This window comes from Sminthopsis crassicaudata, chromosome 5 (assembly GCF_048593235.1).
Source record: "Sminthopsis crassicaudata isolate SCR6 chromosome 5, ASM4859323v1, whole genome shotgun sequence".
NCBI lineage: Eukaryota > Metazoa > Chordata > Mammalia > Dasyuromorphia > Dasyuridae > Sminthopsis > Sminthopsis crassicaudata.
Window position 1 is genome coordinate 135,440,566 of NC_133621.1, and position 15,886 is coordinate 135,456,451.

The 15,886-nt window shown below is 35.2% G+C and overlaps 1 protein-coding gene across 3 annotated transcripts in view; it reads left to right on the top strand.

Moving 5' to 3' along the window:
• DOCK4 (dedicator of cytokinesis 4) overlaps positions 1 to 15,886 on the top strand; it is a 498,642-nt gene that overhangs the window by 341,797 nt on the left and 140,959 nt on the right. For all 3 annotated transcript variants that reach the window (XM_074268282.1, XM_074268284.1, XM_074268283.1), the window contains exons 18-23: positions 1,403 to 1,500; positions 1,624 to 1,707; positions 1,874 to 1,974; positions 8,589 to 8,670; positions 9,935 to 10,105; positions 11,874 to 12,066. In XM_074268282.1, the coding sequence (XP_074124383.1) occupies positions 1,403 to 1,500; positions 1,624 to 1,707; positions 1,874 to 1,974; positions 8,589 to 8,670; positions 9,935 to 10,105; positions 11,874 to 12,066 (729 nt within the window). The remainder of the gene's footprint in view (positions 1 to 1,402; positions 1,501 to 1,623; positions 1,708 to 1,873; positions 1,975 to 8,588; positions 8,671 to 9,934; positions 10,106 to 11,873; positions 12,067 to 15,886) is intronic.

A 15,886-nucleotide genomic window follows, 5' to 3' on the forward strand; every position in this document is an offset into this window, starting at 1 on the left:
AAAGGAAAAAGAAAAGAGAGAGAATAGTTCAAAGGGGCAGACTAAAGAAAGAAAAATAAAAGAATATGAAGAATATGACAATGTAGAATAATTCTTTTTTAGCAGCATACTTAGCAGCCAGAAGTGGGGTCAAATTTAGAAGGTACCATAAATGGAATGGAAGGAAAAAGTAGAGTACTAGAAAAACAAATAGATTACTTTGGTAATGTTAGCTCTTTTATGTATATCATGAAAATATAAGATACTTGAAATATGATGACTAATTTGTAGTTATTAGGATAGTTTTAGCTCAAAATTCCAGGAAATGGGCATTGAGAATCTCTCTCATAACTGTGGAGTTACCTCTTCTTTAAAATATAGTAATGTAGTGAATGAAGGTTTGCCCAATTCTATTGTTTCCCTGAGGGATTTTTGCTTCTCTTTCTCTGAGAGGGTATTAAATGTATAGCCTCTCAACTCATTGTGAAGTTGTTCATGTTTTCTCTTGTTCCATATAACTACTTGAGATGGTGTCTATTTCCTGTGACTTCTCCCTGAAATATTTGTTTTTTTATCTTTTTCTCTTCACTACATGTAATTACCTATTTGATCTTAATTGCTTCTTTAGGTTCCCCTCTCCCCCCCATTTCCTTAGTGATATCTTTCTGGCTCTCAAGGAATCCCTATTAGATTTCTTCTGAAACAAATACTTTGAAGTAAATCTCTCACTTATATGTAGGTTTTATTTTTGAATCCTCACAAATCCCTCATGCATGCTCTGTGAACCTTTCTATTTTGGTTGAATGCTAAAACATTTTCTACCCTGCCTTCCATGATGGTTGAAAGATCACCTAGTCATTCTGTATTATTTCCATATCTCTATTATGCACTGTGCAGATACGTTTTGTGTGTGTGTGTATGTATGTGTATATATACACACATGCACATGTAGTATGTGTGTATTTGTGTTTTAAACTGCTGAGTTAATGTTACCAATCACCAACTTGTCTTACTAACATCAGAGAGGGCCAGAATATCAGGGAAAAAATTATTCACTCTTATTAATGGAAGAATTGCAGCAGTAGAATTGCCTGGAACCCACTGTAGTCTAGATCTCCAAATACTGACTTACCTTGATAAGGTTAGAGCTGTACCTACTCCCTACACAAACACAGGTGTATGGTCAGTGAATTGATGTGCATAAATGGTGATGACCCTTTCCACTAAATGATATTTATTGGTTACTTGGTTCTTGCCACAAAGACTCTGGGGGGATTGTTAACAGACTTCCAGTTAGACTTGGCAACATTATCACATTGGTTTCTGTGTTTGGGTGTGGCTTTTTGGTGGTTTCAGTTGGAGAGGGTAAGTTCTCCTGTGGCAATTTCTCTTCTCTCTCTCTCTTTTTTTTGTTTTTGTATAGGAGATATGCTCGATCTTCTAAAATGGAGAACTCATCCAGACAAGATAACAGGCTGCCTCTCCAAAATAAAAGAAATTGATGGCTCAGAAATAGTAAAGGTAAACTTTTTTTCCTCCCTTTTGAAGAAATTCAGAGAAAAAAAGTACCTATGAAAAGGGCATGGAAGGAACCAAAAAGGACAAAATAACATTTTATTAATTTCATTTTTATCTGCAAAACAGTTTCTACAAGATACTCTGGATACCTTATTTGGAATTTTAGATGAAAATTCTCAAAAATATGGGTCAAAGGTGTTTGACTCTTTGGTGAGTATAAAATTTTTCCTTAATTACATATTAATAATTTTTCCTCCCAGTCATGACTATTATGAAAGCATTGTAGAAATATGAAATTGAGAGCATAACAGTTAAATTACAGGTATCAAAAGAAACTTGATTTGCATCAGTTTAATGAAGCTCAATTTTCTTTTAGGTTCATATAATAAACTTACTGCAAGATAGCAAATTTCATCATTTCAAACCTGTAATGGATACTTACATTGAAAGTCATTTTGCTGGGGCACTTGCATACAGGTAAGGTCTTTTATTTTTTAATTGGTTGAAAACATCCCTTTTTTAGTCCTTCTAGGCAACACCAGCTATATGGATGTAAATTTCTAAGGTACTATAGGAAAAAATGATGGGTAACGTGTAATATTCCCTAAGTATGAATCTAATTTAAAACAACAACCTAAAAAATCTGGTTGCATCTTATTTCAATTCCAAAGGAAAAAAAACAGCTTCTAAAATTTTCATGTTGAACTTTGTATAAGAGTAAAACATTAAACATTTATATCTTTTAATTTTTCATGCGTCATCTTACAATATAAGGTGAGAATTTACATTTATTTTCAGTTTTAGAATATTGACTAACTTTTAGAGGAAAAACAAGCTTCTCTCCCTTATCTGCTTAAGTAAATTTGGTAGTTGTGAGGGCTATTTCTTACTCCTTTTCATTCAGTTAGAACTTATAGTACAATAAAATTTTTGCCACAGAAAAGTTATGTCTTGGCTAACTTCTGTTCCTTACTTGTTCCCTGGATAATTGCTTTCAAGTAGCAAATCCCTTCCTTCTTCAGTATCTAGCATTGCCCTTTACACACAAAATCACAAATTGTTAGGGCTGAATGCTACCTTAAAGATCATTTAATCCTGTTTTACAGATGAGGAAACTGACCCTAGGAGAGATAATATGATTAACCTGAGGCATAATGCAGCTAATATGGAAAATCTAGGGCTCAAATCTAGGTCTTTTGTCTCAATAGAACAATAGAACAATTTTAATACAATTCAAAGCTTTATTTTCAGTGTTGTTATTCACTTTTGTTTTGTTTTTTTAAGTCATGTGCAACCCTTAATGATCCCATTTGGGGTGTCCTGTGCAGAGCTAACTGACTGGTTTGTCCTTTCCTTCACTAACTCATTTTGCAGAAGAAAAAACTGAGATAAACATGGTTAAATGTTTTGCTCTCACACATCTATGAAGTGTGTGAGACTAGATTTGAATTTGGGGAGATGAGTTTTCCTGACTTCAGGGCTTGTGCTGTGCCACACATTAACTACCTAAGAGATTTGTACCAAAACTAAAATTCTTAATTATCAGGTCTTTGCTTTACCTATCCTACTACAGAAGAGTTGTTGTAGATTACAAGTCATTATCTTGCACTCAAAATTTGACATTCATCAGTTCAAGTGAAAGGGTAAAACAAAGGAAAGAACATAGGAATGAAAAAGACAGAGAGAGATAGGAAATCAGCAAGGAAAGAAAGAAGGGGGGAAAAGAAGATAGGGAGCAATTCTTAAACTAACCTTCTTAGCACTGCCCAAGTATAGCTTTAAGACATGCATCCGTCTGATCTAGATTTTATCTGTTTCTTCCCAATTTCTTCAATGTACACATACACTTCCAGTTCAAATTATGCATCAAATAACATTCGGAATGTTTTGTTTTTAATGTGCTGCTTTATGAATATACAGCACATTATGCTTCCAAACAGAATAATACACATTGGAAATGGGAATACTCTGAATGACACATGAGTACCTTTTTTTGGCCATTTCCTGGCTTATGTGTTGAAATTTGCTCCTCTGATGTTTACATGAGGCAAGTTATTTTTATGTCTAATTGAATCGATGGGCAATGGCTTGCTTCCCTGTCAGTGTGATTTTATGCCCAGGATGAAATGCAGCAGCATCAGGAAGAGGTCAGTGCTGTTCTCACAGCTCTACCTGCCTGCCTAAACACAAATTGGAATTGGAATTTAGAGAGCAGGAGGGTAATTAGCCACATTTCAGATTAGCTAGGGAGGTAGTGGGCCGATCATTTCTAACCAAAGTACCATGGAATCTTGTGAGACTGTGGCTGGTCAGGGCAACCTGCTATATCTTGTCTTTAAAACAGCCCTTTTAACATCTCTCTTGTCTATGGACATCTCCATTTATTCACTCCTCACTGAGAGGGAAGAGATTGAGCTTTAAATGACTTTTCGATCTATATATTGATAGCCATATTGATCAAGAAGAAAGAATATTGGATTTGGAGTTAGAGGGCCCAAGTTCAACTTCTGACTCTTCTGCCTTAATCTGTGTTATCTTCAGAAAGCCACTGAAATGATTTCCTTATATGTAGAATGAAAGCATTGGATTAATATATTCTTGTGGTCCCTTCTTTAAATCTATAAATCTGTGACTACCCCCACTCAAGGTAAAACTACTAATTTTGAGAAATCTTAATAAAATGGAATTATGTCTTTTGTCAAAATTGTATCCTTGGATAAAACATTTTGATTCTATAGAAATTAACTTTGTGCAACACTATTAGAATTCTGTGATAAAGAATGAAAGCACTCTTTAGCACCAAGTCCAATAGTTCTATAAATATTGGGATGTGCTTTCAAAAAGCCACAGAGAAAATAAATTCATTTGGGAAATATGATGTCCTTTATACAGGTCCTCCTGTGCATAGGTATATTCGTATATTCACATATTCATATGCGCAACTGCTTTAGTGTCTCTAGATTTCACTCTTAATCCCACATAGTTCCTAAGGTACATCTCTTTTTAGAATGCATCTTAGGACTGAACCTGATATTATGAGGCTGTCCATCACACTTTTTTTGTTAAATTGAAGTGAAATGCATGCTCCTAAGGCATTTAATTGGCCCTTTCAGTAAACATTAGGAAAATATGTGGCCAGAGAGTATAAAGGAAGACTTCAGGAGTACTTGTAATTTGAACTAATCTTTAAAGAATGGGTAAAATTTTATCAGATTTACACACAAAGGAGCTTTTCCGGGCATAAGAAATTAAATGAGCCCAGGTTTGAAGGCAGAGATCAAAACTTATAAATTACTCCTTACTTTCAATTCAACTTAATAAACATTCATTAATCCATATCTGTGTAAGATATTACAAAACAAAAATAAGAAACTCAAGGAGCTTATATTACCACTGGGTATAAAGTGTACACAAATATAAGTTTAATTTAAAGAGGAGAAAAATCTTAGCAAAGCAGATGAGCAAAGAATTTCAAATAGGAGGGAAGGAGCTGGTCCCTGAAGGTAGCTAAGCTTTTAAGAAGAACAGATAAGGTAGAACATTCCATTTATAGGAAACAGCCTGTTCATAACACAGAGATAGGAGGTAGACGACTGAGTTTGGTCAACAGCCAATCTGTCTGGGACACATGGAATGAAGGGAAGCTTTTTAAAATAACTCCATAAAGGTAATTTGGAGACAGTTGGTAGAAAGTTTTAATTCAGAACAGAGATACTGGTATCCCAGATGTTGTAGGGAGTCATTGAAGATTCTTGTAAAGATGGATATCAGTGAGACCTTTTCTTTAGGAAAAACTTTGGCAGTGATATGAAGGATGGATTGGAGAGGGGAGAAATCAGAAGGAAAGAAACTGTTATAGCATTGTAATAAGCCAAAAGAGAAGTGATGGGAGTTGAATTAGGTAGTATTGAAAGATGGGGATATAGTGGATATTGTTATATATGAGAGAAAAAATTCAATAATGACATATAGGTTAAAATCCTGGTTAGTGAGAAGGATTATGATAGCCTCCAGAGAAATATAGAAGTTTGAAGGCTGTATGTTTAATTGAGATATTTGAGAAGAGATGTTCGGAAGTAATATCTCCAAGAAGAGGGGATGGTATGTATTGAATCATATAGACAATGGAGAGGAGGGGAGTTTGCTAAAGGATAGCAAGAAAGAATTTTTGTGGAATTGGTGGTGAAGTCCAAGGAATATATTCTTGGCCTTGTATTTTGGTATGGGATGGGAGATGAGGCAGAGAAGAGAGAAAAGGTATCTTGGAAAGGTTGCCCATAGATGTTAGTAGATTTGGAGAAAAATAAAAAAAAAAAAAGAAACAGTTTTCCATTAAGTCTATGAAATAGAAAATGAGAAAGAGATGTCTTAGATAAAATGAAGTGTGTTAATGATAAACCAGAAGGATCCAAGTAGTGAAGTAGAACTGAAGAATAGAGGAGAATAGGGAATCTGGAGAGATGAGTTTGAGATAGAGGGGTCTGATTTAATAGTAGCTAAGGAAGGAAGGAGTTTTAACTGTGACACATGGTATAAGAAAAACTGGGACTTTGTTAGCCATACATAGGTTGAATGAAATAGCAGATAACTGAAGAACCCTCTGGGATCTTGAGATTATGGAGAAAAGGGTCAATTTGTTTGTTTGCTCTTCTGTTTTTTTGTCTGCCAGGAAAAGAAACTTGTGTCTATAAAAAGACTGGTTAGGAAAATCTAGTAATTACATTTTCTTGAAGTATGATTTTACTCAGTGCCAGTTCTTTAACATTATCCCCAATAGGTTTGATTTCATAGGCTTCTCCCAGCTCCACAACATTTAGGATAGGTTCCCCACGGAATGGCTAACCCGTATTGAAGGTGCTATGTGGAACTATATCCCTAAAATGTTAATTTATGAGCCCTCACTGATAGTTTTACCTTTAATATACAGCCAGAGGGCACAGTTGGCTCAAAGAAAGGTATTTACTGAAAAGGCATAGTAATGAAAGTAGCATGAAATCTTCCATTTCCATTTCCAAAGTGAGAAGAATGATCACACCTAAAGGCCATAAGCAGAGAGATCTACATGTAGGGGATACGTATAGCCAAAGACAACATACCATGTGGAATGTGGCACTTGGCTCTAGGGTCAGGCCTGTCATAGGAGACCTTAGGACAGGGTCCTGGCAACAAGAGCCCTTAGATCTCAGTCCTCAAAGATTATAAGACTAATTGTTTGGGCTTTTCCATTTTGTTTTGTTTTGTTTTTTGTTGGTTTTGATTTTCCCAAATGACAGCGAAATAGAAAAATAACTTGTGGCAACAAGTTCTATAGCAAGGAAGATACCAAATTCAGCCCCTGAACACTTAGCAGGAATGAAGGACTTGTAATATTATCACAATGACACAGGGCAGAATAATTGCAGTATCCATGTGGCTTAGAGCATGGAGACTCCAAAAATTTTTTTCATGAGAATGGCCAAAGATCTAGAGCTGGAATGAACCTTAGAGGTCTGACTCTCTCGTCTTTATAAATTAGTAAACTGAGACCCGAAAAGGACAAGTGATTTGGTGAAAGTCTTATAGATGATAGGATTGGGAATCATATTCAAGTCCTTGGCAAACAAATCTAACATTTTTTTTCTTCCTTGTGTCACTATAATTGTTTTAGAAACAATGCTTTTAAAAAAAAATTCAAAATTATTGCATACATTATCCAATTGATAAATGATCAAAGGATATGAACAGACAATTTTCAGATGAAGAAATTGAAACTATTTGTATCCACATGAAAAGATCTTCCAAATCACTAATGATCAGAGAAATGCAAATTAATTAAGACAACTCTGAGATACCACTACACACCTGTCAGATTGGCTAAGATGACAGGAAAAGATAATGACTAATGTTAGAGAGGATGTGGGAAAACTGGGACACTGATACATTATTGGTGAAATTGTGCACGGATCCAACCATTCTGGAGAGCAGTTTGGACTATGTGCAAAAAGTTATCAAACTGTGCATACCCTTTGACCTAGCAGCTTTTCTATTGGGATTATATCCCAACAAGATCTTAAAGGAGGGAAAGGGACCCACAAGTGCAAATATGTTTGTGGCAGCCCTCTTTGTAGTGGCAACTAGAAACGGAGTGGATGCCATCAATTAGAGAATGGCTGAATAAATTATGGTATCTGAATGTTATGGAATATTATTGTTCTGTAAGAAATGACCAGCAGGATGATTTCAGAGAGAGCTGGAGAGACTTATATGAACTGAAGCTGAGTGAAATGAGCAGAACCAGGAGATCACTGTACATGGCAACAATGAAACTATATGACGATCAATTCTGATGGATGAGGCTCTCTTCAACATTGAGATGATTCAAACCAGTTCCACTTGTTCAGTGATGAAGAGAGCCATCTATACCCGGAGAGGGAACGGTGGAAACAGAATGTGGAACACAACATAGCATTCTCATTCTGTCTGTTATTTGCTTGCATTTTGTTTTCTATCTCAGTTTTTCTTTTTCTTCCTTCTTGATCTGATATTTCTTGTGCATCAAGATAACTGTATAAATATGTATACATATATTGGATTTAACATGTATTTCAACATATTAACATGTACTGGACTATCTGCCAGCTAGGGGAGGGAGTGGGGAAAGGGCAGGAAAATTTGGAACAAAAGGTTTTGCAAGGTTCAATCTTGGAAAAATTACCCATGCATATATTTGGTAAATAAAAAGCTTTAAAAAAAATTTTTTTTAAGTTAATGGCATAAAGAAAATCCAGAGTATTTTTGGGGAGAGGGGAAAAACTAAGGTAGAGATTTTCCTCTCTGTCTTTAGCAAAAATGATGAGATTGCAGAGTTGTGTAGGGGAAATTGGGGTGATTACTCATTGGTAACATGACAGATCTAAAATTAAGGATCTATTAAGGCCTGTAATTATCCAAAGTCATCTATTAGTGATATAGTGATATTACTGACAAGAAAAGAAGCCTTCCAACAATCACAGTAGGTGTTTAATTTGGGTATTTGACTTGTACATTTATTATTAATTATTATGAGAGTTAGGAAAAAATACATGCATTGCATATTTTCCCTCTATTTTTAGAGATCTTATTAAAGTTCTTAAATGGTATGTGGACAGAATAACAGAAGCGGAACGACAGGAGCACATCCAGGAAGTTCTAAAGGTAAGTATATCACTACTAACAAATCCCTAAACAAAGCTTTTTCCTTTGTGGAAAGGGATTGGTGGTGATTAATAAAGTTCATGTTCATGTCATTTAACTTTGGGATTTTAAAATTATGCCTCTCCCCGGCTAAGAATTTTAAATATTCCTTGGGCTTTTATTTCATCATACTTTTCCCAGAATCTATGGATTATTTTGGATTAGTGGGAAGGAAGAATTTAAGAAAGTGGTGATGCTCACATATACTACAGAAACATAGTAAGATCCTGTTTCTTCACTCATAATACCCACATCCTCTCCTGAAACCATATTGAAATACTCAGAATTTTCACATGAAATAGAATGAATTAGTGAAGATAAAGAGGGCCAAAAGTGATTATCAGTCTACATAAAAACTCACACATCTCACTTATTAATTCTGCATCTTTGTTCTTACTTAGAAGCATATTGGGAAAATCCTTTTAAAAATAAATATAATCTTAAAATTTATCTGGTTATCCAAAGAAAAATATTCCAAATTAAGACAAAGTAGTATTGCTATTTATATCATGCTGTCTAACATTAGAAGGCAAGATCAAAGGGCATTAACATTTTCTAAAGTAATTACTGTGCAGCATTACTAAATTACCTTAGGAGTATTGAACAAAAAGCTCCTAACTTAATTAAAAATGTAATGAAGACATTTATGGAAGGTTAACTTTTCTTTGTTAAATATATTCCAGATTAATGTTCATGTTATCCCCTTTTGATGTTCACATTTCCAAATAAAATTCAATTGAAGAAATGGGTTTTCCAATAACAATAGCTATTTCCTTAGAGCCTTAAAGTTTACAAAGCGTTTTTTGTATACCCATTCATTTGAGCCTCAGAGCAGCCCTTTGAAGTCAGTACTGCAAATATCATTATCTTATCGATGATTATCATTATCATTAGACTGAGAGAACTTAGTGTGCATGTTAGAAGACAGCAGACCAATTCAGACTCCATATTCAGCATTCTATTCACTATGCCAGGCTGAGTCATATATAGTGTTTCTGGGAAACATTTTTTAATCTCATCAGAGTGTTGGGGAAAGTCCTTTCTGAAATGACAAGATTAAAAATATCTATTAGGTCTTAAATTTTAGAACAAGGTTTATAAAGTCCACCCTTAATTCATTTGAATAACTTTTGAACAGTCACTTGAGGAATGAGAGTTGTACATTTGTTAAGATTCCTGAGTTTCTTTTTGATGTAGGTTTATTTTTTATTTCCTTCAATTTTAGGCACAGGAATATATTTTTAAGTATATAGTTCAATCTCGAAGACTGTTTTCTCTTGCCACTGGTGGTCAAAATGAAGAAGAATTTCGATGCTGCATTCAAGAGCTCCTTATGTCAGTTCGATTTTTCCTTTCCCAAGAAAGCAAAGGTTCTGGAGCTTTATCTCAGTCACAGGTAATTTTTGTCAACTGCTGAATAGGGAGAAAAGGTGTTTGCAATTTATTTTATATAGAAACTTAAATGAGCTTCAGCTTATAGCTGTACCTGTCATGATTTAGAATAGGTTTTTTTTTTTTTTTCATTTCATCAGTCCTAAATAGCAGAACTTGATTGCTTATTTTCAACTTTTTTTCTGTTTGAATTGAAAAGGTATTAAGTTGCATTAAGCGCTGTTTCTAGTTGCCTGAAAGATTATTGGTGACTGGACAGCCTATTTCTTTTCTTCTTTTTTTCCCTGAGGCAATTGGGGTTAAGTGACTTGCCCAGGGTCAAACAGCTAGGAAGTCTTAAGTGTCTGAGGTCACATTCAAACTTGGGTCTTCCTGACTTCAGGGCTGATGTTCTATCCACTGAGCCACTAGCTGCTCCTTGGACAGACTATTTCTATCATTGTTGTGATAGGAATTTTACCAGAGTCAATATAGTTTATTTTCTGGAAACCCCAAACTGCTTTTTCATCTCCTGACCTCCAGCCACAGATTATGTGGGCCAAGGGCCAAACTGCATATTATAGTACTTACGTACTGCCTAACTACCTAGGGGCAGGTTACAATTACTGGCTGACAGCTTGATGTCAAACTTCAAAAGTAGGTACCTAACTTTAGGGGTGTGTTGGAAAAGTCCCAGACTAGTACAACCAGGTGAGAAATGAGGCATTCTGAGCTGAGCTCTCTCCTTATACAGAGGTATGGAATTTGGGGTACTATCCTCCAATCTGAAGGGAAGAAACAGTCGGAACTCTGCCTCTTTTCATAGCTTTAAAATCAGTTCTAGATTGTAAACTGATGATATGTTGGAGAACTTAAGTATTAGGAATAAATATACCTGAATAGGTTACCCAAGTTAATCACATTTCTGGACTTTTTTTGTGGGAGGTAGTTCACTAACCCTTAAAGGAAGTATAAGAATGCCTTACATTTATATGGAGCTATATAGTATTCTAAGTGCTTTCATATTTATTATCTCATTTCTTCATAACTAATTCTTAGGCAGAGTAAGTACTAGGTATTGAGACGTTAGTACAGGTTTTTCTTCTACATTGTGAGGGGTTAGAGGCATGGCACCCTGAGATCTGGAAAATCCCTGTAAACTTTTGTAGTCCTCCCTTCCTAAGCAGTGAAGAAGTCTAAATTACTAATGCTATTAAAATATAAAATATGCAGTGCTATATACATCTATTTTTATGAATTTATGAATTTCTAAACTTTCTGTAACATTTGCTGACCTTCATGTGACATGGGTCTTCCACAAAATTCTCCCCAAATTCTCATTTAATTTCCTATGCTGACTCTCAAAATATTGAATCTACAGTGGGGAAAGTTGAGATGTGGAAGGGATAGCTCCAGTCACACCTCCAGTCAATGGCAGAGCTGAAACTAGAAATTAGATCCCCTACCTTGTGGGTTGATGTTTTTCCCATAACCAAGTGCTGCCCCCTGCTGATACTGTTTTGCCCAACTATTCTACAGCTTTTGGTAAATTTCCCAAATTTCCCAGTTCTTTTGATGCTCTAGCAAATACTTTTTTAAAAAAAATAAACAACAGCTAATTTTATCTTTTCCTTTTAGGGTGCTCTACACTTAATCACTCCCTTCCCCAGCATTTAAAAATACTTAAGCTAATCCCTCTGAACACTGAGATTTTAAAACTCATTTCACATGGCAATTTGAGGTTAATTTTAATTCTTTTCCCTTCCTCTTCCATTTCTTTTTATTTTTTTAAGGCTGTGTTCCTGAGCTCCTTCCCGGCAGTGTATTCTGAGCTGTTGAAACTCTTTGATGTTCGTGAGGTAGCAAACTTAGTGCATGATACTCTGGGCAGTCTGCCAACAATCATGCATGTGGATGACTCCCTTCAAGCTGTGAAACTTCAGTGTATTGGAAAAACAGTGGAAAGCCAGCTATATACCAACCCTGGTAGGATGATAGCACTCTTGGGTGAAACAAACTCTCTAGAATACTTATGTCTTGAATTTACAGGTCAGCAGGAACCTATGAAAACATTCTGAAAATCCCAGTTCATAAAAGGATCACTGATATGGAATATCAAAGCTAATTTTTTTATCTATGCTAAAACCGTGAGTGGCAGAATTTCTGTTTCTAAAAAGAATAAACCCTAATGAAGACTTCATGAACTCTAAGCACAATTACTTTATTCTGAGTTTGTATGACAAACTTGCAGATTTGTATTTAAAACTTTATTTTTAAACTTAGGAATCAAGAAAGATTTTTTTCAAAGCATATTCAAAAAAGAATAGGAAACTGGTATAATGAAAGATCAGTAAAACACAAAAAAAGAAAATGAATAAGGACTTTTTTGTTTCGTTTTTTCTAAAAATCAAAGTTTTGGGGCTAATTCCAGGAAAACAAATTTCTTCCTAGGATTTTTTGTTTTGTTTTGTTTTTTTGTTCAGGATGTTTGGGATCTTAGATATCTGGCATTTATTTTTGTATCGATTTAACCATTTTGAAAAATGTGGCACATGGCTGAATTAGTCATACAAATAATTGGTGTTATCTCTTGATCATGAGTTGAGCTATTGCTTGTTATTTTGTAGACTGGGTGCTGATGAGATGCTAGTGACTATGAAGTCCTTTGTGTGTATACCAGTTCAGTGTTTGATCCACAGGATGGCCAGGCAGGTTGACAAGGAGATAAACAAGGCTAAGCAAGCATATAAAAGTACTTTTGAGGAAAGAGAATATGAGAGATGATTTCTGAAACAGTTCCAGGAATGTTTTCCTATTCTACTAACAGATTATAACAGTTCTCTCTCGAGACCAAAATAACATTAAACCAAGACATTTGTTCTTGTGACTTGCAGACCACATACATACACACACACAAGCACTTCCTATATAGAGAACATTAGCCCGCCCCCCCCCCCCCCAATCAAGATTTTTCTAAGAGGTAATCTAGACATAATCTTTAGAGAATTTACTGTCTGGTAATACAGACAATTTCTGTCTGAGGTTGTTACCACTTAAATGTTGAAACGTAATCTGGTATCCTAGCTGTAAAGGATGAAAGGTTCTTAAAAAGAGTAGGAAAGAATGAAGTAATAAATTAGAGATACAGAATGAGATATATATTCTCTGACATGGCCAAAGGAGTGGTTTTTTGTTTGTTTGTTTTTGGTTTTGTTTTGTTTTGTTTTGTTTTACTCCTGGATTATACAAATTTGTTACAAAGGAGGGCTTCATTCTGGGCATGTGATAGAGTGGGAAGGTTAGAGGAAAGGAATAAATTATTAGTCACCTATTATAGATCAGGAATTGTACTAGAAAGTGCTTTATAAATATTTTCTCATTTGATCCTCACACCAATCCTAGGAGGAATGTTCCTTTATTATCCCTGTTTTACAGAGGGAAAAAACATAGGGTAGGCTAGTGGGACATAGTAGTATGACTCATTGGCAAAAGCAGCATCAACAAGATATTTGTTTTTAAACTGCATAGAAGAAAAATAGGGAATAGGAATAAATTAGAAAAAAGTCAGTACCACTTTATTGGATTTTGAATTATATATGTGTGCATCTATATGTAATGTATGTGACTGTCTCTCTCCATATATATAAACACATATACACATGTAGATACTTAAAAAAAACTTTTTTTCAAAGATGATTCAACTTTGTTTAATTTAAAACTGACATATGTAATATACATGACTCTGTCTCTCCATATACATAAACACATGTACATATGGATAAACTTAAAAAAAACTTTTTTTCCCCAAAGATAATTCATCCTTGTTTAATTTTAAACAGACAAATATAAAAATAAGAGAAAATCTAAGGTTAGCAAAATTCTTACATAGCACTGATATGCCAGTATCTGAGGCTAGATTTGAATTGAGATCTCCTGCTTTAAATTTGGCAGTAGCCAACTGTGACCCATCTAGATAAATTGTAAAGGGAAGATGGAGTTCATTATTAAGTCTCTCTATTTTATCAGTAAAGTAATTGATGAGCTAAGAATGGTGAGAGAAAAGGTTTGAAGTATATCTGTGAGGAATGGAATAGAGTATCGATTAGGGATGAATAAAAAGGATTACCATGCTGTGCTAGAGACCCAGTAGAGATTAGGTTGATTTCTGAAGGCAGCAGGAAGCATGTCTCATTTTCTTTTTCTTTTTGCTTTCCTTTTCTTACTTACTTTTCCTTTCCCTTCTTCCTGAACCTTCTTCTCTATCTATTGTAAAGACAAGAAATATGATCCCACTTTACATTAGAAGGCCCAACATAACACATTTCCATATTAGACAGGTTTCAGAAAAAGCAAGGAAAAGAAATTTAAACATATGCTTTATCTGTACTTTGAGTCCATCAGTTCTCAATCTGAAGGTATCCAGCATTTTAAGTCCTTTAGCATCCTGAGTCCTTTGGAGTTACAGTGGATCAATGTATGGATCAGAATGACCAAATCTTTCACAGTTACACATATATTTTTAAATAAATTCTTTATCACCACTTTCATATGCTTCATTCATGGAAATGTTGGTGTTTATTGATTTCTAATTTCACAATAAAAAAGAAAATTTATTTAAAAACAAAGAAATAATCTAGGGAAGAAGTCAGCAAGAAAAGCTTACATTGAAACAGTTGGGACTCAGAACCACTATTAAAGAAATTTGCAAGTGGCAGAGTGGAACAGAGATGAGACTTTCCATCAGGGGCAAAACAATCAGCTTCTCTCAGTGGAGAATGAAACTGGCCTCTCTCTCGTGAAGCTTATGTTCAGTACACAGGCCCTAACAAGTAAGAATCCAAATAATACCTCCAGGAAGGAAGAAATAGTGGTTAGGGGTTACATACTTAGATGTACAGATTAGGTTGCTTTCTGAAGGCAGCAGGAAGCATGTCTCATTTTCTTTTTCTTTTTGCTTTCCTTTTCTTACTTACCTTTCCTTTCCCTCTTCCAAGTTCCCTTCTTCCTCTACCTCTTCTCTATCCATTGTAAAGATAAGTAACATGATCCCACTTTACATTACTTTACAGCTGAAATAGTTAATCAGGTTCATAGAAATAGAGTGATAAGGAAGATTCATGAATCATATAGTCCAGTCCTCAAAACATGTATTACATTGTTTTTTGAAAGAGCTCAGGGTCAGACCCTAGACTTCCCTTAAAAAATTAATTATGGGACATCAGCTACATTTGCCTTCAAACCCTGATTGGACACATTCCCTTTAGAACTGAAAGAGCTTTTCCTTCTCAAGCTGATGGTCCTTAGGGGATATTAACCTGATAACATGGGGACCCTTTCTGATGTTGTCTTTTGCCCTGACTCTACTTTTCACTTGCCTTTTCTTACTTTAGAACTCCTGACATCAACATTCATTCATTTTCCCCAGTCACTCTGCCTCCTCTGCCACCTGCCTGCCCATGCTCATCTTTGTCCTTCTGCCTACTTGACTTATTATCACTTGCTCATACTCTGGTCCATTTCTGGTTTCCCTGTTGTCCAACTTAGCTGAACTTAGCTGAACAGACTCCCTTTTTTTCAGCTGAATGCCTAACTTCACTCACTCTCAGGGAGTCTTCATCTCACTCTCACTCCCCATCAATTCTTAGTCACTTAATAGCTGGCCAAATCCACTATCAATAAAAGCAGACTTTTGCTAGGAACACTATGGTTGTCTCACTTACCTTAAACTACATCTTATACAAAGTAGGGGAGCATCAGAGATGTCTCAAAAAACATATCCAGATTTTAGTGCACAAACCATTGTCCA